Below are 27,693 nucleotides of genomic sequence, written 5' to 3'. Positions count from 1 at the left end.
CATTTTGTTGCAAAAAATAAAAAATAAAAAACACACCAAAAGAATCACAAAATAGCTAAGTTGGGTCAGAGCTTGCAAGACGGCAGCCATACAGTACGGCGCCATCTTGGGTCCCTAAGCCTGTTATCCTTAGTGAGACTGGCTGCATTAGCATTAGCTTGTTAGCCTTTTAGCCTTGGTGGAGCAGTGAGACTGGCTGTCGTTAGCATTAGCTTGTTAGCCTTTTAGCCTTGGTGGAGCAGTGAGACTGGCTGTCGTTAGCATTAGCTTGTTAGCCTTATAGCCTTGGTGGAGCAGTGAGACTGGCTGTCGTTAGCATTAGCTTGTTAGCCTTTTAGCCTTGGTGGAGCAGTGAGACTGGCTGTCGTTAGCATTAGCTTGTTAGCCTTTTAGCCTTGGTGGAGCAGTGAGACTGGCTGTCATTAGCATTAGCTTGTTAGCCTTATAGCCTTGGTGGAGCAGTGAGACTGGCTGTTGGGTAGAAGGGAGACAGGGGGAGGTAGAGGGGAGACAGGGGGAGGTAGAGGGGAGAGGTAGAGGGGAGGTAGAGGGGAGACGGGGGAGGTAGAGGGGAGACGGGGAGGTAGAGGGGAGACGGGAGGAGGTAGAGGGGAGACGGGAGGAGGTAGAGGGGAGACAGGGGGGAGGTAGAGGGGAGACAGGGGGGAGGTAGAGGGGAGACAGGGGGAGGTAGAGGGGAGACGGGGGAGGTAGAGGGGAGACAGGGGGGAGGTAGAGGGGGACAGGGGAGGTAGAGGGAGACAGGGGGAGGTAGAGGGGAGACAGGGGGAGGTAGAGGGGAGACGGGGGGAGGTAGAGGGGAGACAGGGGGGAGGTAGAGGGAGAGACAGGGGGGAGGTAGAGGGGAGACAGGGGGAGGTAGAGGGGAGACAGGGGGAGGTAGAGGGGAGACAGGGGGAGGTAGAGGGGAGACAGGGGGGAGGTAGAGGGAGACAGGGGGGAGGTAGAGGGAGACAGGGGGAGGTAGAGGGGAGACAGGGGGAGGTAGAGGGGGAGACGGGGAGGTAGAGGGAGAGGGGGAGGTAGAGGGGAGACGGGGGGAGGTAGAGGGAGACAGGGGGGAGGTAGAGGGGAGACGGGGAGGTAGAGGGGAGACAGGGGGAGGTAGAGGGGAGACAGGGGGAGGTAGAGGGGAGACAGGGGGAGGTAGAGGGGAGACAGGGGGAGGTAGAGGGGAGACGGGGGGAGGTAGAGGGAGACAGGGGGAGGTAGAGGGGAGACAGGGGAGGTAGAGGGGAGACAGGGGAGGTAGAGGGGAGACAGGGGGAGGTAGAGGGGAGACAGGGGGAGGTAGAGGGGAGACAGGGGGAGGTAGAGGGGAGACGGGGAGGTAGAGGGGAGACAGGGGGGAGGTAGAGGGGAGACAGGGGGAGGTAGAGGGGAGACGGGGGAGGTAGAGGGGAGACGGGGGAGGTAGAGGGGAGACAGGGGGGAGGTAGAGGGGAGACAGGGGGGAGGTAGAGGGGAGACAGGGGGAGGTAGAGGGGAGACGGGGGAGGTAGAGGGAGACAGGGGGAGGTAGAGGGGAGACGGGGGAGGTAGAGGGGAGACAGGGGGGAGGTAGAGGGGAGACAGGGGGAGGTAGAGGGGAGACAGGGGGAGGTAGAGGGGAGACAGGGGGAGGTAGAGGGGAGACAGGGGGAGGTAGAGGGGAGACGGGGAGGTAGAGGGGAGACAGGGGGAGGTAGAGGGGAGACAGGGGGAGGTAGAGGGGAGACAGGGGGAGGTAGAGGGGAGACAGGGGGGAGGTAGAGGGGAGACAGGGGGAGGTAGAGGGGAGACAGGGGGAGGTAGAGGGGAGACAGGGGGGGAGGTAGAGGGAGACAGGGGGAGGTAGAGGGGAGACAGGGGGGAGGTAGAGGGGAGACAGGGGGGAGGTAGAGGGGAGACAGGGGGAGGTAGAGGGGAGACAGGGGGAGGTAGAGGGGAGACAGGGGGGGAGGTAGAGGGGAGACAGGGGGAGGTAGAGGGGAGACGGGGGAGGTAGAGGGGAGACAGGGGGAGGTAGAGGGGAGACAGGGGGAGGTAGAGGGGAGACAGGGGGGAGGTAGAGGGGAGACAGGGGGAGGTAGAGGGAGACGGGGGAGGTAGAGGGGAGACGGGGGAGGTAGAGGGAGACAGGGGGAGGTAGAGGGGAGACAGGGGGAGGTAGAGGGGAGACAGGGGGGAGGTAGAGGGGAGACAGGGAGGTAGAGGGGGAGACAGGGGGAGGTAGAGGGGAGACGGGGGGAGGTAGAGGGGAGACAGGGGGAGGTAGAGGGGAGACAGGGGGAGGTAGAGGGGAGACAGGGGGAGGTAGAGGGGAGACAGGGGGGAGGTAGAGGGGAGACAGGGGAGGTAGAGGGGAGACAGGGGGAGGTAGAGGGGAGACAGGGGGAGGTAGAGGGGAGACAGGGGAGGTAGAGGGGAGACGGGGAGGTAGAGGGGAGACAGGGGGAGGTAGAGGGGAGACGGGGGGAGGTAGAGGGGAGACGGGGGAGGTAGAGGGGAGACAGGGGGGAGGTAGAGGGGAGACGGGGAGGTAGAGGGGAGACGGGGGGAGGTAGAGGGGAGACGGGGGAGGTAGAGGGGAGACAGGGGGAGGTAGAGGGGAGACAGGGGGAGGTAGAGGGGAGACAGGGGAGGTAGAGGGGAGACAGGGGGAGGGAGAGGGGAGACAGGGGGAGGTAGAGGGGAGAAAGGGGAGGTAGAGGGGAGACGGGGAGGTAGAGGGGAGACAGGGGGAGGTAGAGGGGAGACAGGGGGAGGTAGAGGGGAGACAGGGGGAGGTAGAGGGGAGACAGGGGGGAGGTAGAGGGGAGACAGGGGGAGGTAGAGGGGAGACGGGGGAGGTAGAGGGGAGACAGGGGGAGGTAGAGGGGAGACAGGGGGAGGTAGAGGGGAGACGGGGGGAGGTAGAGGGGAGACAGGGGGAGGTAGAGGGGAGACAGGGGGGAGGTAGAGGGGAGACAGGGGGAGGTAGAGGGGAGACAGGGGGAGGTAGAGGGGAGACAGGGGGGAGGTAGAGGAGACGGGGGGAGGTAGAGGGGAGACAGGGGGAGGTAGAGGGAGACGGGGGGAGGTAGAGGGGAGACGGGGGGAGGTAGAGGGGAGACAGGGGGGAGGTAGAGGGGAGACAGGGGGAGGTAGAGGGGAGACAGGGGGGAGGTAGAGGGGAGACGGGGGAGGTAGAGGGGAGACAGGGGGAGGTAGAGGGGAGACAGGGGGAGGTAGAGGGGAGACAGGGGGAGGTAGAGGGGAGACAGGGGGAGGTAGAGGGGAGACAGGGGGAGGTAGAGGGGAGACGGGGAGGTAGAGGGGAGACGGGGGAGGTAGAGGGGAGACGGGGAGGTAGAGGGGAGACAGGGGGAGGTAGAGGGGAGACAGGGGGGAGGTAGAGGGGAGACAGGGGGGAGGTAGAGGGGAGACGGGGAGGTAGAGGGGAGACAGGGGGAGGTAGAGGGGAGACGGGGGGGAGGTAGAGGGGAGACAGGGGGAGGTAGAGGGGAGACAGGGGGAGGTAGAGGGGAGACAGGGGGAGGTAGAGGGGAGACGGGGGAGGTAGAGGGGAGACAGGGGAGGTAGAGGGGAGACAGGGGGAGGTAGAGGGGAGACAGGGGGGAGGTAGAGGGGAGACGGGGGGAGGTAGAGGGGAGACAGGGGGGAGGTAGAGGGGAGACAGGGGGGAGGTAGAGGGGAGACAGGGGGAGGTGGTAATATAATCTGAATTTACAGGTAAGAAGGTAAGAAGCAATACATACAGTATAAACCCATACCTCTGTGTCCTTCATGGTTGAGGCTCAGATAGTCGTTGTCTCGGTTGTTCTGGGAAAAAGTAGGGCTGAGAAAAAAGAGAGTAGAGAAAGAAATGAGAGGGAGAGAGAGAGAGAAAAGTTGGGTTATTTTAGTCTGCAGTAATTCCCTGTTCTCTACCCAGCAAACCAAAATGAGGTATATGAAAGTTCCCAGAACATTCATTACGTCGCAGCAAAGGTTCTCATGACAAAAAAACTGTAGTGCTGATGATTCTAGAATGTTTGTATAACACATTCACCTGATGTTGCAAGAACATTCCTAGAACACTTGTCATCTGTTCTTTAAAAGGTTCCCAGAATGTTTCATAAGGTAGCGGGAACAGTCTGGTGGGAACATTGTGGGGACATCACAAAATATATGTTCTCAAAACACAAAAACTGTCCAGTTCTGCGCTGGGCAAAACATTTTCTGTCATCAGTTATATGAAATGGTGCCAATTTTGTACTGTCACTAAGTATGATCATATTTATTTCATACTTTAAAGAAAGGTGAAATCGTATACTAAGTTGTTTATCATTTGATTGCTACTATATTCAGAAAGCATTTAAATCATTTCAAATTCCACTTTTGTTGAATATTTTAAAAATCAGAATGTATTCACACCCCTTGACTTTTTCCACATTGTTTTTTTTACATCCTGAATTTAAAATGGATTAAATTGAGAATTTGTTTGTCACCAGCCTACACAAAATACCCCATAATGTCAAAGTGGAATTATATTTTTAGACATTTTTTTAATTAATTAAAAATGAAAAGTATTCACTTAACAAGTCACATAATACGTTGCATGTACCCACTCTGTGTGCAATAACAGTGTTTAACATGATTTTTGAATGACTACCTCATCTCTGTACCCCACACATACAAGTATCTGTAAGGTCCCTCAGTCGAGCACTGAATTTCAAACACAGATTCAACCACAAAGACCAGGGAGGTTTTCGAATGCGTCGCAAAGAAGGGCACCGATTGGTAGATGGGTAAAAATAAAACTGAGTAGACATTGACTATCCCTTTGAGCATGGTGAAGTTATTAATTAGACTTTGGATGGTGTATCAATACACCCAGTCACTACAAAGATACAGGCATCCTTCCTAACTCAGTTACCGAAGAGGAAGGAAACTGCTCAGGGATTTCACCATGAGGCCAATGGTGACATTAAAACAGTTACAGAGTTTAATGACTGTTGTGTCGTCTGCAAACTTGATGATTGAGTTGGAGGTGTGCGTGGCCACGCAGTCATGGGTGAACAGGGAGTACAGGAGGGGTCTGAGCACGCACCTTTGTGGGGCCCCAGTGTTGAGGATCAGCGAAGTGGAAGTGTTATTTCCTACCTTCACCACCTGGGGGCGGCCCGTCAGGGCAGGGGAGACCCAGCAGGGGAGACCCAGGTTGACATGGCGCCCACTGGAAGGCTTCCTGTCATTGTTCCCCAGTCCACAGTCTAGATAACACTGGTGTAGGTAGAGCAGTTTCCCGGTCTTGCGTTCTCCCCCTCTCTCAACAACATCAGGAATTCTCTTCAGGTATTCAACCTGAACATCCGTCGTCACCCCTGACATGCTGACCACACCGCAACTCACTCACTCTCTCACTAATCTAATGGTCCTGCTAAGCATTCCCCCGCCCATTCATTGTCACTTTCTGTTGAACGCGGCACGAGGGTGAGCTCGGTTTGTTGTTTTGAAAGTGTATTGGAAAGTTTCTTAGTAGGTAGCTAACTTTTGAGTTTGGATCCCGCGACGCAGTTGGCATCAGTTGCTGGGACTGCTACTCACTGTCCAGTGATCCTGCCGACCAAGGCTGGGTCTGAGGAGCTATTTGGCGTAGTAGCTAGCCTAGCTGCTAGCTAGCTGCCTATCAAGATAGCAGGGTTTTCTTGAGGGCTTGAACGCAGCCCGCGACGTGGTTAGCCATTGAAGATGGACCACAGGAAGATTGAGGTTGAGCGGGCCCACAGGACTGGAAAACCCACCACCACTGGCCCAGGTGACAGGCCCGATAGTGGTCAAGTTCCTGAGGTTCAAGGACAAGGTAGCTGTTCTTGAAAGAGCCAATAACTAGAGAGGAACGTATATCTTCCTCAACGAGGACTATCCTGAAGCTGTGCACCAGAAGAGTAAAGAACTGATCCCTGCCATGAAAGCTGCCAGAGCGCGTGGGGACATTGCTTACATCCGCTATGACAGGCTCATTGTCCATCCTCCCTCCAAACAGGCTGGAAGGGATGAGAGAGCCAAGCCTATGGGTTCATAGCTTCAACCCCACAGCACACACACACACACACACTTACACACACCAACTGATTAATGGACTGCTGAATGTATATTATTTTCTCCTGCTTTGTTTGCTCTTTTCCATATTATGTCTATCTCTGATAAGCTACCCAGGAAAGGAATGAAAATAGCCCATATTAATATATGTACCTTAGAAATAAGGTTAATGAAATCAATAACTTGCTAACATCAGATAACATTCATATATTAGCCATTTCTGAGAGTCACTTATATAAGTTTGATGATATAGCAATATAAAGGATATAACATCTATAGAAGAGACAGGAATGCTTATGGGGGAGGTGTTGCTGTATATATTCAGAGCCATATCCCTGTAATGCTTCGAGAATATCTTATTTCAAGTGTTATTGAAGTGTTGTGGTTGCAGGTTCACTTGGCACATCTAAAGCCTTTTCTTTAGGGGTGTTGCTATAGTCCACCAAGTGCTAACAGTCAGTATCTAAATAATATGTGTGAAATGCTTGATAGTGTATGTGATGTAAACAGAGAGGTCTACTTTCTTGGAAACCTGAAAATTGACTGCTTTTCATCAAGCTGTCCACTCAAGAGGAAGCTTCTCACAGTAACCAGTGAATGTAATCTGGTTCAGGTCAATAATCAACCTACCAGTGTTTACAAACACTACAGGAACAAGATCATCCACATGTCTGCTAAATGACTAAAATGTAAATGTATCAATCACATTTTTACTAATACTGTAGAACTTTGTTCTAAAGCTGTATCTATACCCATTGGGTAAAAGCCATATCTCAGACTGCCCATAATAATATTTTCTTTTTATTGGCCAGTCTGAGATATGGCTTTTTCTTTGCAACTCTGCCTAGAAGGTCAGCATCCCGGAGTCGCTTCTTCACTGTTGACATTGAGACTGGTGTTTTGCGGGTACTATTTAATGAAGCTGCCAGTTCAGGACCTGTGAGGCATCTGTTTCTCAAACTAGACACTAATGTATTTGTCCTCTTGCTCAGTTGTGCACCGGGGCCTCCCACTCCTCTTTCTATTCTGGTTAGAGACAGTTTGCGCTGTTCTGTGAAGGGAGTAGTACACAGCGTTGTACGAGATCTTCAGTTTCTTGGCAATTTCTCGCATGGAATAACCTTAATTTCTCAGAACAAGAAAAGACTGACGAGTTTCAGAAGAAAGTTATTCGTTTCTGGCCATTTTGAGCCTGTAATCGAACCCAAAGTTGCTGATGCTCCAGATACTCAACTAGTCTCAAGAAGGCCAGTTGTATTGCTTCTTTAATCAGCAAGACAGTTTTCAGCTATGCTAACATAATTGCATAAGGGTTTTCTAATGATCAATTAGCCTTTTAAAATGATAAACTTGGATTAGCAAACACAACGTGCCATTGGAACACAGGACTGATGGTTGCTGATAATGGGCCTCTGTACGCCTATGTAGATATTCCATAAAAAATCAGCCGTTTCCAGCTACAATAGCCATTTACAACATTAACAATGTCTACACTGTATTTCTGATCAATTTGATGTTATTTTAATGGACACATTTTATTATTTTTTTCTTTCGAAAACAAGGACATTTCTAAGTGACCCCAAACTTTTGAATGGTAGTGTAATATATATATATATAAATATAGGAGCAAATACACATCACAGATGTTTCATATCGCACAGCAGTAACAGTGTCTCACCTGTCCAATGCTTGGTCTATTGATTGACAGCTGCTAGACAGAGCGTTGTCTGCACTCCCAAAGGGCTCCAGCAACTGAAGAACACAACAGAATAATCACATTACTAGCCTTACCATGCCACTCAGACACATCTGACTGAGACAGAGACGTACGAGAGAACAGACACATTTTGACTGAGACAGAGATGTACGAGGGAACAGACACATTTTGACTGAGACAGAGATGTACGAGGGAACAGACACATTTTGACTGAGACAGAGATGTACGAGGGAACAGACACATTTTGACTGAGACAGAGATGTACGAGGGAACAGACACATTTTGACTGAGACAGAGATGTACGAGGGAACAGACACATTTTGACTGAGACAGAGATGTACGAGGGAACAGACACATTTGACTGAGACAGAGATGTACGAGGGAACAGACACATTTGACTGAGACAGAGATGTACGAGGGAACAGACACATTTGACTGAGACAGAGATGTACGAGGGAACAGACATCTGACTGAGACAGAGACGTACGAGGGAACAGACATTTGACTGAGACCGAGATGTACGAGGGAACAGACACATTTGACTGAGACAGAGATGTACGAGGGAACAGACACATTTGACTGAGACAGAGATGTACGAGGGAACAGACATCTGACTGAGACAGAGACGTACGAGGGAACAGACATCTGACTGAGACAGAGATGTACGAGGGAACAGACACATTTGACTGAGACAGAGACGTACGAGGGAACATACATCTGACTGAGACAAAGATGTACGAGGGAACAGACACATTTGACTGAGACAGAGATGTACGAGGGAACAGACACATTTGACTGAGACAGAGATGTACGAGGGAACAGACACATTTGACTGAGACAGAGATGTACGAGGGAACAGACACATTTGGGGTTCTTTGGCACAGGGACTATGGTGGTCTGCTTGAAACATGTAGGTACTACAGACAGGGTCAGGGAGAGGTTGAACAGGTCAGTGAAGAGACTTGCCAGCTGGTCAGCGCATGCTCTGAGTAGGCACCCTGGTAATCTGTCTGTCTGGCCCTGCGTCCTTGTGAATGTTGACCTGCTTAAAAGTCTTACTCACATCGGCTACGGAGAGCGTGATCAAATAGTCATCCGGAATAGCTGGTGCTCTCACGCATGGTTAAGTGTTGCTTTCCTCAAAGTGAGCATAGAAGGTATTTAGCTTGTCTGGTAGGCTCGCGTCACTGGGCAGCTCGCGAGGGAGTGAGAGTACTGTGTTTCTTACCTTCTGGTCCCTCAGGTATAAACTCTCCCTCAGCAACAGAGACAGAGACTACTATGTTCTCTCTTACCTTCTGGTCCAGGCCCTCAGGTATAAACTCTCCCTCAGCAACAGAGACAGAGACTACTATGTTCTATCTTACCTTCTGGTCCAGGCCCTCAGGTATAAACTCTCCCTCAGTGTGAATAGAGGTGTAGGAGCCGTGCCTGGCGATCTGCTGCTGCTCCTCTGGGACCGAGCCTGGAGGGGGCGACCTACGACCTGTATGGAGGGAACCTGGTGGAGGAGGGGGGGGGGGAGAGAAGGATGAAGAAGAAGAGAGACAGGAGAAGAGATAGGGGGTTGGAAAAGAGAGAGAGGAATAGAGAAAAGAGTGGGAATGGAGGAGGAGAGAGAGCGAGAGAGAAGGGGTAAAGTGTCAGGGAGAGGATGTGAGAGAGATGATGGAGGCGGAGGATAGTGGTGATATAGGCCAGAAGACATTGTGTTATTCATGGTTCAGCACTTTAAATCCTAAAGGAGGATTTCTCTTCTAGATTAGTATGAGAACAGGTACTTGTCCTTGCTTTGTTCTGTATGTCTGCATCATTTGTAGTAATCATACATTAACAATGAGTTCATTAACACTACATTAACACTGAGTTCACTAACACTGTGTACATTAACAGAGACAAGCCATTATGATTGACAAGCTCTCAGGTGATTTCACATCTAGGCAAAAGAAAGCTTGATGTCAATTAAACTCTTTCACGCTCTCTTTTCATTCATGTGGATGTGAGTAAAGGAAGTCATAGAAATTGAGTGTAATGACATTTTGATAGATCTGTAATGACGTTTTGATAGATCTGTAATGACGTTTTGATAGAGCTGTAATGACGTTTTGATAGATCTGTAATGACGTTTTGATAGATCTGTAATGACGTTTTGATAGATCTGTAATGACGTTTTGATAGATCTGTAATGACGTTTTGCTTGGCACTGAAACTGTACAGAGCAGGGTAGTGCGAGGTGTGTGTGTGTGTGCGCGTGTGCGTGCGTGTGTGTGTGTGTGCGTTGACTAACCTGTGGAGTGTTTGCGGACCCTCTCTGAGCTCTTGAGTATACAACCCTTCAGATCCCCTAGAGAACGGGACGACCTCATCTCGCTCTGTTTGTCCCTGCTGCCCACCTGTAGGAACTAGACACACAGCACGTGGATGGGAGAGGAAGTGAAGAAGGACAACTAAGGAAGTGACTGATGTCAGGAGCAGATTTCATCACACAGTATTTGTATTTATTATCGATCCCCATTAGATCCTGCCAAGGCAGCAGCTACTCTTCCTGGGGTTTAATATGGATCCTCATTAGTTCCTGCAAAAGACAGCAGCTACTCTTCCTGGGGTCCAGCAAAATTAAGGCAGTTATATATTTTAAAAACATTACAATACATTCATAACAGATTTCACAACATATTAAGTGTGTGCCCTCAAGCCACTACTACCACATATCTATAACACAAAATCCATGTGTACGTGTGTGTATAGTGTGTATGTTATTGTGTGTTTGTATACATGTGTCTATGTCTATGTTTGTGTTGCTTCACAGTCCCCGCTGTTCCATAAGGTATATTTTTATCTGTATTTTTAAAATCTAATTTTACTGCTTGCATCAGTTACCTGATGTGGAATAGAGTTCCATGTAGTCATGGCTCTATGTAGTACTGTGTGCCTCCCATAGTCTGTTCTGGACTTGGGGACTGTGAAGAGACCTCTGGTGGCATGTCTTGTGGGGTATGCATGGGTGTCTGAGCTGTGTGCCAGTCGTTCAAACAGACAGCTCGTTGGATTCAACATGTCAATACTTCTCACAAACACAAGCAGTGATGAAGTCAATCTCTCCTCCACTTTGAGCCAGGAGAGATTGACATGCATATTATTCATGTTAGCTCTCTGTGTACATCCAAGGTCCAGCCGTGCTGCCCTGTTCTGAGCCAATTGCAATTTTCCTAAGTCCCTCTTTGTGGCACCTGACCACACGACTGAACAGTAGTCCAGGTGCGACAAAACTAGGGCCTGTATGACCTGCCTTGTTGATAGTGCTGTTAAGAAGGCAGAGCAGCGCTTTATTATGGACAGACTTCTCCCCATCTTAGCTACTGTTGTAGCAATATGTTTTGACCATGACAGTTTACAATCCAGGGTTACTCCAAGCAGTTTAGTCACCTCAACTTGCTCAATTTCCACATTATTCATTACAAGATTTAGTTGAGGTTTAGGGTTTAGTAAATGATTTGTTCCAAATACAATGCTTCTAGTTTTTGAAATATTTAGGACTAACTTATTCCTTGCCACCCATTCTGAAACTAACTCCAGCTCTTTGTTAAGTGTTGCAGTCATTTCAGTCGCTGTAGTAGCTGACGTGTATAGTGTTGAGTCATCAGTATACATAGACACTAGCTTTACTCAGAGCCAGTGGCAGGTCATTAGTAAAGATGGAAAAAGGTAATGGGCCTAGACAGCTGCCCTGGGGAATTCCTGTTTCTACCTGGATTTTGTTGGAGAGGCTTCCATTAAAGAACACCCTCTGTGTTCTGTTAGACAGGTAACTCTTTATCCACAATATAGCAGGGGGTGTAAAGCCATAACACATATGCTTTTCCAGCAGCAGACTATGATCGATAATGTCAAAGTCACACTGAAGTCTAACAAAACAGCCCCCACAATCTTTTTATCATCAATTTCTCTCAGCAAATCATCAGTAACTGGTGTAAGTGCTGTGCTTGTTGAATGTCCTTCCCTACAAGCGTGCTGAAAGTCTGTTGTCAATTTGATTACAGTAAAATAGCATTGTATCTGGTCAAACACAATATTTTCCAAATGTTTACTAAAGGTTGGTAACAGGCTGATTGGTTGGCTGTTTGAGCCAGTAAAGGGGGCTTTACTATTCTTTGGTAGGATAATGACTTTAGTTTCCCTCCAGGCCTGAGGGCACACACTTTCTAGTAGGCTTAAATTGAAGATGTGGCAAATAGGAGTGGCAATATCGTCCGCTATTATCCTCAGTAATTTTCCATCCAAGTTGTCAGACCCCGGTGGTTTGTGATTGTTGATCGACAATAATATTTTTTTCACCTCTTCCACACTCACTTTACGGAATTCAAAATTACAATGCTTCTCTTTCATAATTTGGTCTGATATACTTGGATGTGTAGTGACAGCGTTTGTTGCTGGTATGTCATGCCTAAGTTTGCTAATGTTGCCGTCTCGCTTCCGCATTGTCTCCGTGCTGCTGTGCTGTTTGTTGCTACTTGGCTACCTGCCAAACTATTCACGTTTTACTTTTAATAAACATTTAATCAATCTCTGTGTTCAACAAATTTACCAACTTTTTAGTTTTGTCCTCACTCATCTTTTTCGTTAAACTTTTTTTCACCCCGGACGTTTTATCCCGAGACAGAAGAGTCATTTTCCTGTGCGTTTTAGCTGCCAATTTTACTTTATTTTCCTTTTTTCCATCGCAACTTTTTTCCCTTATTCAACTTTTTTCACTCCGGACGCTTTATCTGGACATGGTTCGTCAACATCTTCAACAGCCGAAGCTAAGTAGTAACATTAACATGATGTCTTCTAATTGCAGTCGCTGTACTCATAATATACAGGAGAACGATCGCCTTACGGCGAGAATAGCTGTGCTACAAGCCCAGCTTCAGACGCAATCGTTAGGCAAGGGTAATTTCAGTGTAGGAAAGGAAGAAACAGCGTCTGTGCCACCAGTAAGTACAGACAGTAACGTTAGTATAAATCCCCCGCACAGTCCCCGCAGCCGGACAACTTTCTCATGGCTTCTGGAGGGAAATACTGTTGGAATGCTCAACCGGTGTCGCTCATTCAGCCGACAGAAACCTTCAACCGGTTTTCCCCATTATGTAGCGAGTCGGAGTCTGAGTCTGAGTCTTCTCTTGTCTCTACTCCTCCCGTTACGGGGTCTGAGACGCCGAAGGCTCCCACCATTAGCTCTGACAAATTGAAAACCCTAGTCATTGGCGACTCCATTACCCGCAGTATTAGACTTAAAACGAATCACCCAGCGATCATACACTGTTTACCAGGGGCAGGGCTACCGACGTTAAGGCTAATCTAAAGATGGTGCTGGCTAAAGCTAAAACTGGCGAGTGTAGAGAGTATAGAGATATTGTTATCCACGTCGGCACCAACGATGTTAGGATGAAACAGTCAGAGGTCACCAAGTGCAACATAGCTTCAGCTTGTAAATCAGCTAGAAAGATGTGTCGGCATCGAGTAATTGTCTCTGGCCCCCTCCCAGTTAGGGGAAGTGACGAGCTCTACAGCAGAGTCTCAGCACTCAATCGCTGGTTGAAAACTGTTTTCTGCCCCTCCCAAAAGATAACATTTGTGGATAATTGGCCCTCTTTCTGGGACTCACCCACAAACAGGACCAAGCCTGACCTGCTGAGGAGTGACGGACTCCATCCTAGCTGGAGGGGTGCTCTCCTCTTATCTACCAACATAGATAGGGCTCTAACTCCTCTAGCCCCACAGTGAAATAGGGTGCAGGCCAGGCAGCAGGCTGTTAGCCAACCTGCCAGCTTAGTGGAGTCTGCCAATAGCATAGTCAGTGTAGTCAGCTCAGCCATACCCATTGAGACTGTGTCTGTGCCTCGACCTAGGTTGGGCAAAACTAAACATGGCGGTGTTCACCCTAGCAATCTTATTAGGATAAAGACCTCCTCCATTCCTGCCATTATTGAAAGAGATCGTGATACCTCACATCTCAAAATAGGGTTACTTAATGTTAGATCCCTCACTTCAAAGGCAGTCATAGTCAATGAACTAATCACTGATCATAATCTTGATGTGATTGGCCTGACTGAAACATGGCTTAAGCCTGATGAATTTGCTGTGTTAAATGAGGCCTCACCTCCTGGTTACACTAGTGACCATATTCCCCGTGCATCCCGCAAAGGCGGAGGTGTTGCTAACATTTACAATAGCACATTTCAATTTACAAAAAAAAAAATGGCGTTTTCATCTTTTGAGCTTCTAGTCATGAAATCTATGCAGCCTACTCAATCACTTTTTATAGCTACTGTTTACAGGCCTCCTGGGCCATATACAGCGTTCCTCTCTGAGTTTCCTGAATTCCTATCAGACCTTGTAGTCATAGCAGATCATATTCTAATTTTTGGTGATTTTAATATTCACATGGAGAAGTCCACAGACCCACTCCAAAAGTCTTTCGGAGCCTCATCGACTCAGTGGGTTTTGTCCAACATGTCTCTGGACCTACTCACTGCCACAGTCATACTCTGGACCTAGTTTTGTCCCATGGAATAAATGTTGTAGATCTTAATGTTTTTCCACAAAATCCTGGACTATCGGACCACCATTTTATTACGTTTGCAATCGCAACAAATAATCTGCTCAGACCCCAACCAAGGAGCATCAAAAGTTGTGCTATAAATTCTCAGACAACACAAAAATTCCTTGATGCCCTTCCAGACTCCTTCTGCCTACCCAAGGACGTCAGAGGACAAAAATCAGTTAACCACTTAACTGAGGAACTCAATTTAACCTTGCGCAATACCCTAGATGCAGTTGCACCCCTAAAAACGAAAAACATTTGTCATAAGAAACTAGCTCCCTGGTATACAGAAAATACCCGAGCTTTGAAGCAAGCTTCCAGGAAATTGGAACGGAAATGGCGCCACACCAAACTGGAAGTCTTCCGACTAGCTTGGAAAGACAGTACCGTGCAGTACCGAAGAGCCCTCACTGCTGCTCGATCATCCTACTTTTCCAACTTAATCGAGGAAAATAAGAACAATCCAAAATTTCTTTTTGATACTGTTGCAAAGCTAACTAAAAAGCAGCATTCCCCAAGAGAGGATGGCTTTCACTTCAGCAGTAATAAATTCATGAACTTCTTTGAGGAAAAGATCATGACCATTAGAAAGCAAATTATGGACTCCTCTTTGAATCTGCGTATTCCTCCAGGGCTTAGCTGTCCTGGATCTGCACAGCTCTGCGAGGGCCTGGGATCGGGAGAGACACTTAAGTGTTTTAGTACTATATCTCTTGACACAATGATGAAAATAATCATGGCCTCTAAACCTTCAAGCTGCATACTGGATCCTATTCCTACTAAACTGCTGAAGGAGCTGCTTCCTGTGCTTGGCCCTCCTATGTTGAACATAATAAACAGCTCTCTATCCACCGGATGTGTACCAAACTCACTAAAAGTGGCAGTGATAAAGCCTCTCTTGAAAAAGCCAAACCTTGACCCGGAAAATATAAAAAACTATCGGCCTATATCGAATCTTCCATTCCTCTCAAAAATTTTAGAAAAAGCTGTTGCGCAGCAACTCACTGCCTTTCTGAAGACAAACAATGTATACGAAATGCTTCAGTCTGGTTTTAGACCCCATCATAGCACTGAGACTGCACTTGTGAAGGTGGTAAATGACCTTTTAATGGCGTCAGACCGAGGCTCTGCATCTGTCCTCGTGCTACTAGACCTTAGTGCTGCCTTTGACACCATCGATCACCACATTCTTTTGGAGAGACTGGAAACCCAAATTGGTCTACACGGACAAGTTCTGGCCTGGTTTAGATCTTACCTGTCGGAAAGATATCAGTTTGTCTCTGTGAATGGTCTGTCCTCCGACAAATCAACTGTACATTTCGGTGTTCCTCAAGGTTCCGTTTTAGGACCACTATTGTTTTCACTATATATTTTACCTCTTGGGGATGTTATTCGAAAACATAATGTTAACTTTCACTGCTATGCGGATGACACACAGCTGTACATTTCAATGAAACATGGTGAAGCCCCAAAATTGCCCTCGCTAGAAGCCTGTGTTTCAGACATAAGGAAGTGGATGGCTGAAAACTTTTTACTTTTAAACTCGGACAAAACAGAGATGCTTGTTCTAGGTCCCAAGAAACAAAGAGATCTTCTGTTAAATCTGACAATTCATCTTGATGGTTGTAAAGTCGTCTCAAATAAAACTGTGAAGGACCTCGGCGTTACTCTTGACCCTGATCTCTCTTTTGACGAACATATCAAGACTGTTTCAAGGACAGCTTTTTTCCATCTACGTAACATTGCAAAAATCAGAAATTTTCTGTCCAAAAATGATGCAGAAAAATTAATCCATGCATTTGTTACTTCTAGGTTAGACTACTGCAATGCTCTATTTTCCGGCTACCCGGATAAAGCACTAAATAAACTTCAGTTAGTGCTAAATACGGCTGCTAGAATCCTGACTAGAACCAAGAAATTTGATCATATTACTCCAGTGCTAGCTTCCCTACACTGGCTTCCTGTTAAGGCAAGGGCTGATTTCAAGGTTTTACTGTTAACCTATAAAGCGTTACATGGGCTTGCTCCTACCTATCTTTCCGAGTTGGTCCTGCCGTACATACCAATACGTACGCTACGGTCACAAGACGCAGGCCTCCTAATTGTCCCTAGAATTTCTAAGCAAACAGCGGGAGGCAGGGCTTTCTCCTATAGATCTCCATTTTTATGGAACAGTCTGCCTACCCATGTGAGAGACGCAGACTCGGTCTCAACCTTTAAGTCTTTACTGAAGACTTATCTCTTCAGTAGGTCATATGATTGAGTGTAGTCTGGCCCAGGAGTGTGAAGGTGAACGGAAAGGCTCTGGAGCAACGAACAGCCCTTGCTGTCTCTGCCGGGCCGGTTCCCCTCTCCACTGGGGTTCTCTGCCTCTAACCCTGTTGCAGGGGCTGAGTCACTGGCTTGCTGGTGCTCTTTCATGCCGTCCCTGGGAGGGGTGCGTCACTTGAGTGGGTTGAGTTACTGACGTGATCTTCCTGTCTGGGTTGGCGCCCCCTTGGTTTGTGCTGTGGTGGAGACCTCTGTGGGCTATACTCGGCCTTGTCTCAGGATTGTAAGTTGGTGGTTGAGGATATCCCTCTAGTGGTGCGGGGGCTGTGCTTTGGCAGAGTGGGTGGGGTTATATCCTTCCTGTTTGGCCCTGTCCGGGGTTTCTTCGGATGGGGCCACAGTGTCTCCGGACCGCTCCTGTCTCAGCCTCCAGTATTTATGCTGCAGTAGTTTATGTGTCGGGGGGCTGGGGTTAGTTGGTTATACCTGGAGTACTTCTCCTGTCTTATCCAGTGTCCTGTGTGAATTTAAGTATGCTCTCTCTAATTCTCTCGTTCTCTCTTTCTCTCTGAGAACCTGAGCCCTAGGACCATACGTCAGGACTACCGGGCATGATGACACCTTGCTGTCCCCAGTCCGCCTGGCCTTGCTGCTATTCCAGTTTCAACTGTTCTGCCTGCGGTTATGGAACCCCTACCTGTCCCAGACCTGCTGTTTTCAACTCTTAATGATCGGCTATGAAAAGCCAACTGAGATTTATTCCTGATTATTATTTGACCATGCTTGTCACTTATGAACATTTTTGAACATCTTGGCATGGTTCTGTTATAATCTTCACCCGGCACAGCCAGAAGAGGACTGGCCACCCCTCATAGCCTGGTTCCTCTCTAGGTTTCTTCCTAGGTTTTCGCCTTTCTAGGGAGTTTTTCCTAGCCACCGTGCTTCTACACCTGCATTACTAGCTGTTTGGGGTTTTAGGCTGGGTTTCTGTACAGCACTTCGAGATATTAGCTGATGTAAGAAGGGCTATATAAAATAAAATTGATTGATTGATTAAAGTAGTTGGCAATATCAGTGGGTTTTGTGATGAATGAGCCATCTGATTCAATGAATGATGGAGCAGAGTTTGCCTTTTTGCCCAAAATTTAATTTAACGTGCTCCAAAACTTTTTACCATCATTCTTTATGTCATTTATCTTTGTTTCATAGTGTAGTTTCTTCTTTTTATTCAGTTTAGTCACATGATTTCTCAATTTGCAATACGTTTGCCAATCGGTTGTGCAGCCAGACCTATTTGCCATTTATTTTGCCTTATCCCTCTCAACCATACCATTTTTTAATTCCTCATCAATCCATGGGGATTTAACAGTTTTTACAGTCATTTTCTTAATGGGTGCATGCTTATTAGTAACTGGAATAAGTAATTTCATAAAATGTGTCAAGTGCAGCATCTGGTTGCTCGTCAGCCATACATCCATACGTTATCATTTTCATCAATTTCTGCACTTTTATTATCATGTCCACACTGTTGCCACACATCATGATATGGACAAACAAATCTAGGTCTAGTTTATTGAACTGTTGGAATCATGGAAATATAATGATTAGTCAGTAGCACTATATTACAAACTCTGCCTTCCCGGCGGGCAAAGCAAGTGCACTATAGGCCCACCGCTGGCCAATCGGATGGCTCAGATGACCTGCAGTAACATTGTAAAAGAAAGCTACAGCAAAGTTGATACTGAGATTTCAAAACGTTTAAAACCGTGACTAGAGAGAGACTGTTTTTAATGAGTGAGTTCATGTTTAAGTTCTTACTCAGCGCTGTCAACACTTTGTATTCAACACTTTTATATGCCGTAAAATGCACGTTCTTCCTATTTCCACTCAGCGCTACAACAAGCACTGCAGCAGTAATGAATGAGTAGGAAAGTGTATCTATAGGCTTGAGTTGTTGTTATTAGCGGCTTGGGTCTTTTTTAATATAACAACATGAATTTGTGCACGAGGCAGAAATAATGCGGTGAGACTCGAGTTTCGCCATCAGCTGGAAGACGGTGTCCCTTTTTGGTCGGTGTCAGTGGAGGAAAGGGAGAGAGGAGGGATGTTGAGAGGCGGTGTCAGTGGAGGAAAGGGAGAGAGGAGGGATGTTGAGAGGCGGTGTCAGTGGAGGAAAGGGAGAGAGGAGGGATGTTGAGAGGCGGTGTCAGTGGAGGAAAGGGAGAGAGGAGGGATGTTGAGAGGCGGTGTCAGTGGAGGAAAGGGAGAGAGGAGGGATGTTGAGAGGCGGTGGAGGAAAGGGAGAGTGGAGGGATGTTGAGAGGCGGTGTCAGTGGAGGAAAGGGAGAGAGGAGGGCTGTTGAGAGGCAGTGGAGGAAAGGGAGAGCGGAGGGATGTTGAGAGGCGGTGTCAGTGGAGGAAAGGGAGAGAGGAGGGATGTTGAGAGGCGGTGTCAGTGGAGGAAAGGGAGAGAGGAGGGATGTTGAGAGGCAGTGGAGGAAAGGGAGAGAGGAGGGATGTTGAGAGGCGGTGTCAGTGGAGGAAAGGGAGAGAGGAGGGATGTTGAGAGGCAGTGGAGGAAAGGGAGAGTGGAGGGATGTTGAGAGGCGGTGTCAGTGGAGGAAAGGGAGAGAGGAGGGATGTTGAGAGGCGGTGTCAGTGGAGGAAAGGGAGAGAGGAGGGGAGTTGAGAGGCGGTGTCAGTGGAGGAAAGGGAGAGAGGAGGGATGTTGAGAGGCGGTGTCAGTGGAGGAAAGGGAGAGAGGAGGGATGTTGAGAGGCGGTGTCAGTGGAGGAAAGGGAGAGCGGAGGGATGTTGAGAGGCGGTGTCAGTGGAGGAAAGGGAGAGAGGAGGGATGTTGAGAGGCAGTGGAGGAAAGGGAGAGAGGAGGGATGTTGAGAGGCAGTGGAGGAAAGGGAGAGAGGAGGGATGTTGAGAGGCGGTGGAGGAAAGGGAGAGAGGAGGGATGTTGAGAGGCGGTGTCAGTGGAGGAAAGGGAGAGCGGAGGGATGTTGAGAGGCGGTGTCAGTGGAGGAAAGGGAGAGCGGAGGGGAGTTGAGAGGCGGTGTCAGTGGAGGAAAGGGAGAGAGGAGGGATGTTGAGAGGCGGTGTCAGTGGAGGAAAGGGAGAGCGGAGGGATGTTGAGAGGCGGTGTCAGTGGAGGAAAGGGAGAGCGGAGGGATGTTGAGAGGCGGTGTCAGTGGAGGAAAGGGAGAGAGGAGGGATGTTGAGAGGCGGTCTGTGGAGGAAAGGGAGAGTGGAGGGATGTTGAGAGGCGGTGTCAGTGGAGGAAAGGGAGAGTGGAGGGATGTTGAGAGGCGGTGGAGGAAAGGGAGAGTGGAGGGATGTTGAGAGGCGTGTGTGTGTGTGTCTGTGTGTCTGTCTGTGTGTGTGTGTCTGTGTGTCTGTGTCTGTGTGTCTCTGTCTGTGTGTGTGTGTGTGTGTGTGTGTGTGTGTGTGCTGTCTGTGTGTGTGTGTGTGTGTCTGTGTGTGTGTCTGTGTGTGTGTGTGTGTGTGTGTGTGTGTGTCTGTGTGTGTGTGTGTGTGTCTGTGTGTGTCTGTGTGTGTCTGTGTGTGTGTGTGTGTCTGTGTGTCTGTGTGTCTGTGTGTCTGTGTGTCTGTGTGTCTGTGTGTCTGTGTGTCTGTGGACTCACAGGGTTGTTGGTGGGTGTTTTCAGCAGTAGTCTGAGCAGGCTGGTAGAGCCCACGTTGAGCACCGCTCTGTCAACATCCTCCTGGCTCTTTAGAGGAACCAGCCGCTGCAGGGAGACGTTTACATTACATTTAGTCTTATCCAGAGTCACTTACAGTCATTACGTCTGAGACAAGATACTTACAGTTATTAAGTCAGAGACGAGATACTTTCAGCAGCACTAGTTGTTTCTAAACACACACTCATACATGCAGAGAACACTGAGGCTATAACAGCTGGTGGAAGCCAATCAACATAGATACAGAGGTGTGAAAAAGTGTTTTCCCCCTTCCTGATTTCTTATTTGTCACACTTAAATGTTTCAGATCATCAAACAAATTAAAATATTAGTCAAAGATAACACAAATAAACACAAAATGCAGTTTTGAAATGAAGGTTGTTATTATTAAGGGAAAACAAAATCCAAACCCACATGGCCCTGTGTGAAAAAGTGAAAAGTATTCCAGGTCCTGAAGCAGCAAAACAGGCCCAGACCATCACACTACCACCACCATATTTTACTGTTGGTATGATGTTCTTTTTCTGAAATGCGGTGTTACTTTTACGCCAGATGTAATGGGACACACACCTTCCAAAAAGTTCAACTTTTGTCTCGTCAGTCCACAGAGTATTTTCCCAAAGGTCTTGGGGATCATCAAGATATTTTCTGGCAAAAAATGAGACGAGCCTTAATGTTCTTTTTGCTCAGCAGTGGTTTTCGTCTTGGAACTCTGCCATGCAGGCCATTTTTGCCCAGTCTCTTTCTTATGGTAGAGTCATGAACACTGACCTTAACTGAGGCAAGTGAGGCCTGCAGCTCTTTGGATGTTGTTGTGGGGTCTTTTGTGACCTCTTGGATGAGTCGTCACTGCCCTCTTGGGGTCATTTTGGTCGGCCGGCCACTCCTGGGAAGGTTCACCACTGTTCCATGTTTTCGCCATTTGTGGATAATGGCTCTCACTGTGGTTCGCTGGAGTCCCAAAGCTTTAGAAATGGCTTTATAACCTTTTCCAGACTGATGGATCTCAATTACTTTCTTTCTCATTTGTTCCTGAATTTCTTTGGATCTCGGCATGATGTCTAGCTTGTGAGGATCTTTTGGTCTACTTCACTTTGTCAGGCAGGTCCTAGTTAAGTGATTCCTTGATTGAGAACAGGTGAGGCAGTAATCAGGCCTGGGTGTGGCTAGAGGAATTGAACTCAAACCACAGTTGAGTTCTGTTATAACAGGGGGGGGGCAAACACTTTTTCACACAGGGCCATGTGGGTTTGGATTTTGTTTCCCTTAATAATAACAACCTTCATTTCAAAAATGCATTTTATAAATTGATTTGCATTTTAATGAGGGAAATAAGTATTTGACCCCTCTGCAAAACATGACTTAGTACTTGGTGGCAAAACCCTTGTTGGCAATCACAGAGGTCAGACGTTTCTTGTAGTTGGCCACCAGGTTTGCACACATCTCAGGAGGGATTTTGTCCCACTCCTCTTTGCAGATCTTCTCCAAGTCATTAAGGTTTCGAGGCTGACGTTTGGCAACTCGAACCTTCAGCTCCCTCCACAGATTTTCTATGGGATTAAGGTCTGGAGACTGGCTAGGCCACTCCAGGACCTTAATGTGCTTCTTCTTGAGCCACTCCTTTGTTGCCTTGGCCGTGTGTTTTGGGTCATTGTCATGCTGGAATACCCATCCACGACCCATTTTCAATGCCCTGGCTGAGGGAAGGAGGTTCTCACCCTAGATTTGACGGTACATGGCCCCGTCCATCGTCCCTTTGATGCGATGAAGTTGTCCTGTCCTCTTAGCAGAAAAACACCCCCAAAGCATAATGTTTCCACCTCCATGTTTTTTGACGGTGGGGATGGTGTTCTTGGGGTCATAGGCAGCATTCCTCCTCCTCCAAACACGGCGAGTTGAGTTGATGCCAAAGAGCTCGATTTTGGTCTCATCTGACCACAACACTTTCACCCAGTTCTCCTCTGAATCATTCAGATGTTCATTGGCAAACTTCAGACGGCCCTGTATATGTGCTTTCTTGAGCAGGGGGACCTTGCGGGCGCTGCAGGATTTCAGTCCTTCACGGCGTAGTGTGTTACCAATTGTTTTCTTGGTGACTATGGTCCCAGCTGCCTTGAGATCATTGACAAGATCCTCCTGTGTAGTTTTGGGCTGATTCCTCACCGTTCTCATGATCATTGCAACTCCACGAGGTGAGATCTTGCATGGAGCCCCAGGCTGAGGGAGATTGACAGTTATTTTGTGTTTCTTCCATTTGCGAATAATCGCACCAACTGTTGTCACCTTCTCACCAAGCTGCTTGGCGATGGTCTTGTAGCCCATTCCAGCCTTGCGTAGGTCTACAATCTTGTCCCTGACATCCTTGGAGAGCTCTTTGGTCTTGGCCATGGTGGAGAGTTTGGAATCTGATTGATTGATTGCTTCTGTGGACAGGTGTCTTTTATAGAGGTCACAAACTGAGATTAGGAGCACTCCCTTTAAGAGTGTGCTCCTAATCTCAGCTCGTTACCTGTATAAAAGACACCTGGGAGCCAGAAATCTTTCTGATTGAGAGGGGGTCAAATACTTATTTCCCTCATTAAAATGCAAATCAATTTATAACATTTTTGACATGCGTTTTTCTGGATTTTTTTGTTGTTATTCTGTCTCTCACTGTTCAAATAAACCTACCATTAAAATTATAGACTGATCATTTCTTTGTCAGTGGGCAAACATACAAAATCAGCAGGGGATCAAATACTTTTTTCCCTCACTGTATGTTGTGGTGTGATGTGATACCATTATGCTATGTTGTGGTGTGATACCATTATGTTATGATCTGATACCATTATGTTATATTGTGGTGTGATACCATTATGTTATGTTGTGGTGTGATACCATTATGTTATGTTGTGGTGTGATACCATTATGTTATGTTGTGGTGTGATACCATTGTGTTATGATCTGATACCATTATGTTATATTGTGGTGTGATACCATTATGTTATGTTGTGGTGTGATACCATTATGTTATGTTGTGGTGTGATACCATTATGTTGTGGTGTAATGTGATACCATTATGCTATGTTGTGGTGTGATACCATTATGTTATGTTGTGGTGTGATACCGGTGTGATACCATTATGTTATGTTAGGATCTGATACCATTATGTTATGTTGTGGTGTAATGTGATACCATTATGTTATGTTGTGGTGTGATACCAATATGTGATATTGTGTTCTGTTGTGTTATTGTGTTGTGTTATCTGGTCTCTACCTCCTTGTCTGTGTAGAAGAGGTCCATCTGTTGTCCGAAGGCCTCTGTGACCTTCTGGAGCAGCTCCTTGATCTTCAGAGGTCGCTGGAACAGGATGATGCTACGGAACAGTGGTCAGAGGTCAGAGGTAATCATGTGGGTTCAGACAGCGGACACCACAGAGATCCCAGCTCAGTGCCATGTCTATCAGAGGGTTAACGTTCTGTTTCCAACTCTACAATCTTTAGTCAGTCATCTCTGGAGTTGTCATGGTAACAGACTGCTACAGCTGAGAGGCAGTGTTGTCATGGTAACAGACTGCTACAGCTGAGAGGCAGTGTTGTCATGGTAACAGACTGCTACAGCTGAGAGGCAGTGTTGTCATGGTAACAGACTGCTACAGCTGAGAGGCTGTGTTTGTCTACTGCTTCTCTGTTTATGTCACTTGTTCCACCACAATTACTGTATAACCACATCCTACTATTAGGACTGCCACAATTACTGTATAACCACGTCCTACTATTAGGACTGCCACAATTACTGTATAACCACATACTACTATTAGGACTGCCACAATTACTGTATAACCATTTCCTACTATTAGGACTGCCACAATTACTGTATAACCATTTCCTACTATTAGGACTGCCACAATTACTGTATAACCAAATACTACTATTAGGACTGCCACAATTACTGTATAACCAAATACTACTATTAGGACTGCCACAATTACTGTATAACCATTTCCTACTATTAGGACTGCCACAATTACTGTATAACCATTTCCTACTATTAGGACTGCCACAATTACTGTATAACCAAATACTACTATTAGGACTGCCACAATTACTGTATAACCATTTCCTACTATTAGGACTGCCACAATTACTGTATAACCACGTCCTACTATTAGGACTGCCACAATTACTGTATAACCAAATAAAGAGAGTCTCTATGTATCTATGTACAAACTATGTATCACACTCTACGTATCACGCTCTATGTATCACACTCTACGTATCACGCTCTACGTATCACGCTCTACGTATCACACTCTACGTATCACACTCTACGTATCACACTCTACGTATCACACTCTACGTATCACACTCTACGTATCACACTCTACGTATCACACTCTACGTATCACACTCTACGTATCACATCACACTCTACGTATCACACTCTACGTATCACATCACACTCTACGTATCACACTCTACGTATCACACTCTACGTATCACATCACACTCTACGTATCACATCACACTCTACGTATCGTATCACACTCTACGTATCACACTCTACGTATCACACTCTACGTATCACACTCTACGTATCACACTCTACGTATCACACTCTACGTATCACACTCTACGTATCACACTCTACGTATCACTGTGCCTTCTTCAGGGTCATGTCATGAATTCTTGAACCTGGTTATGTAGAAAAACAGTGCAATTAGTGCAGCCAATGACAATAGTGAGGGGTGTGTCGTAATTGCTAGGTTAATCAGAATGAATTAGGCGAAACTGTTAAAAGACAACAGCCAACAGCATATTGCATATATTATCCCATTGTTAGCATTAGCATTAGCATCAACATACACGGTTTCATTTAATTTCACATATATATTTAAATATTTCCAATTTCATTAAATGTTTTTGTTACATCAAATCACATTGTCTTTGTCACATACACGTGTTTAGCAGATGTTATAGCGGGTGTAGCGAAATGCTTGTGCTTCTAGCTCCGACAGTGCAGTAATATCTAACAAGTAATATCTAACAATTTCACAACATATACCCAATACACACAAATCTAGTAAGGAATGGAATTTAAGAATATATACATATATGGACAAGCAATGACAGAGCGGCATGGACTAAGATACAGTAGAATATTATAGAATAGAATGCAGTATATACATATGAGATGAGTAGTGCAAGATATGGAAACATTATTAAAGTGACTAGTGTTCCATTTCTTAAAGTGGCCAGTGATTTCAACAGGCAGCAGCAGCCTCTAATGTGCTAGTGATGGCTATTTAACAGTCTGATGGCCTTGAGATAGAAGCTGTTTTTCATTCTCTCGGTCCCAGCTTTGATGCACCTGTACTGACCTCGCCTTCTGGATGATAGCGGGGTGAACAGGCAGAGGCTCGGTGGTTGATGTCCTTGATTATCTTTTTGGCCTTCCTGTGACATTGGGTGCTGTATGTGTCTTGGAGGGCGGGTAGTTTGCCCCCGGTAATGCGTTGGGCAGACCGCACCACCCTCTGGAGAGCCCTGCGGTTGCGGGCGGTGCAGTTGCCGTACCAGGCGGTGATACAGCCCGACAGGATGCTCTCAATTGTGCATCTGTAAAAGTTTGTGAGGGTTTTAGGTGCCAAGCCACATTTCTTCAGCCTCCTGAGGTTGAAGAGGCTCTGTTGCGCCTTCTTCACCACACTGTCTGCGTGGGTGGACCATTTCAGTTTGTCGGTGATGTGCACGCCAAGGAACTTGAAGCTTTTCACCTCTGTAGCTCAGCTGGTAGAGCACGGCGCTTGTAACGCCAAGGTAGTGGGTTCGATCCCCGGGACCACCCATACACAAAAAAAAAAATGTATGCACGCATGACTGTAAGTCGCTTTGGATAAAAGCGTCTGCTAAATGGCATATTATTATTATTATTATTATTCTCCACTGCGGTCCCGTCGATGTGAATAGGGGGGTGCACCCTCTGCTGTTTCCTGAAGTCTACAATCATCTCCTTTGTTTTGTTGACGTTGAGTGAGAGGTTATTTTCCTGGCACCAGACTCCCAGAGCCCTCACCTCCTCCCTGTAGGCGGTCTTGTCATTGTTGGTAATCAAGCCTACTACCTTTGTGTCATCTGCAAACTTGATGATTGAGTGGGAGGCGTGCTTGGCCACACAGTCATGGGTGAACAGGGAGTACAGGAGGGGGCTGAGCACGCACCCTTGTGGGGCCCCAGTGTTGAGGATCAGCGAAGTGGAGATGTTGTTTCCTACCTTCACCACCTGGGGGCAGCCCGTCAGGAAGTCCAGGACCCAGTTGCACAGGGCGGGGTTCAGACCCAGGGCCTCGAGCTTAATGATGAGCTTGGAGGGTACTATGGTGTTGAATGCTGAGCTATAGTCAATGAACAGCATTCTTACATAGGTATTCCTCTTGTCCAGATGGGATAGGGCAGTGTGCAGTGTGATAGGCGATTGCATCGTCTGTGGATCTATTGGGGCGGTAAGCAAATTGAAGTGGGTCTAGGGTGACAGGTAAGGTGGAGGTGATATGATCCTTGACTAGTCTCTCAAAGCACTTCATGATGACAGAGGTGAGTGCTACGGGTCGATAGTCATTTAGTTCAGTTACCTTTGCTTTCTTGGGTACAGGACAAATGGTGGCCATCTTGAAGCATGTGGGAACAGCAGACTGGGAAAGGGAGAGATTGAATATGTCCGTAAACACACCAGCCAGCTGGTCTGCGCATGCTCTGAGGACGCGGCTAGGGATGCCGTCTGGGCCGGCAGCCTTGCAGGGGTTAACATGCTTAAACATCTTAATCACGTCGGCCATGGAGAAGGAGAGGCCACAGTCCTTGGTAGTGGGCCTCGTCAGTGGCACTGTGTTATCCTCAAAGCGGGTGAAGAAGGTGTTTAGCTTGTCTGGAAGCGAGACGTCGGTGTCCGCGACGTGGCTGGTTTTCCCTTTGTAGTCCGTGATTGTCTGTAGACCCTGCCACATACGTCTCGTCTCTGAGCCGTTGAATTGCGTCTCCACTTTGTCTCTATACTGACGTTTTGCCAGTTTAATTGCCTTGCGGAGTGAATAGCTACACTGTTTGTAATCAATCATATTCCCAGTCACCTTGCCATGGTTAAATGTGGTGGTTCGCACTTTCAGTTTTGCACAAATGCTGCTGTCTATCCACGGTTTCTGGTTAGGGTAGGTTTTAATAGTCACAGTGGGCACAACATCACCTATACACTTCCTGATGAACTCAGTCACCGTTTCAGTGTATTCATCTAAATTATTTTCGCAAGCTATCCGGAACATATCCCAGTCCTCGTGATCAAAACAATCT

At 47.2% G+C, this 27,693-nt stretch overlaps 1 protein-coding gene across 1 annotated transcript in view; it reads right to left on the bottom strand.

Moving 5' to 3' along the window:
• LOC121556447 (mitogen-activated protein kinase kinase kinase 3-like) overlaps window positions 1–27,693 on the bottom strand; it is a 184,291-nt gene that overhangs the window by 86,304 nt on the left and 70,294 nt on the right. Inside the window, exons 5-10 of the mRNA XM_045221430.1 lie at window positions 23,627–23,726; window positions 20,315–20,419; window positions 10,092–10,206; window positions 9,172–9,305; window positions 7,766–7,839; window positions 3,777–3,841 (exon numbers count right to left, since the gene is read on the bottom strand). Coding sequence (XP_045077365.1) covers window positions 3,777–3,841; window positions 7,766–7,839; window positions 9,172–9,305; window positions 10,092–10,206; window positions 20,315–20,419; window positions 23,627–23,726 — 593 coding nt within the window. The remainder of the gene's footprint in view (window positions 1–3,776; window positions 3,842–7,765; window positions 7,840–9,171; window positions 9,306–10,091; window positions 10,207–20,314; window positions 20,420–23,626; window positions 23,727–27,693) is intronic.

The sequence above is a fragment of the Coregonus clupeaformis genome, chromosome 7 (genome assembly GCF_020615455.1).
Source record: "Coregonus clupeaformis isolate EN_2021a chromosome 7, ASM2061545v1, whole genome shotgun sequence".
Classification (NCBI taxonomy): Eukaryota; Metazoa; Chordata; class Actinopteri; order Salmoniformes; family Salmonidae; genus Coregonus; species Coregonus clupeaformis.
The sequence above is the reverse complement of the archived record's forward strand: the minus strand, read 5'-3'. Positions and strand labels throughout refer to the sequence as shown.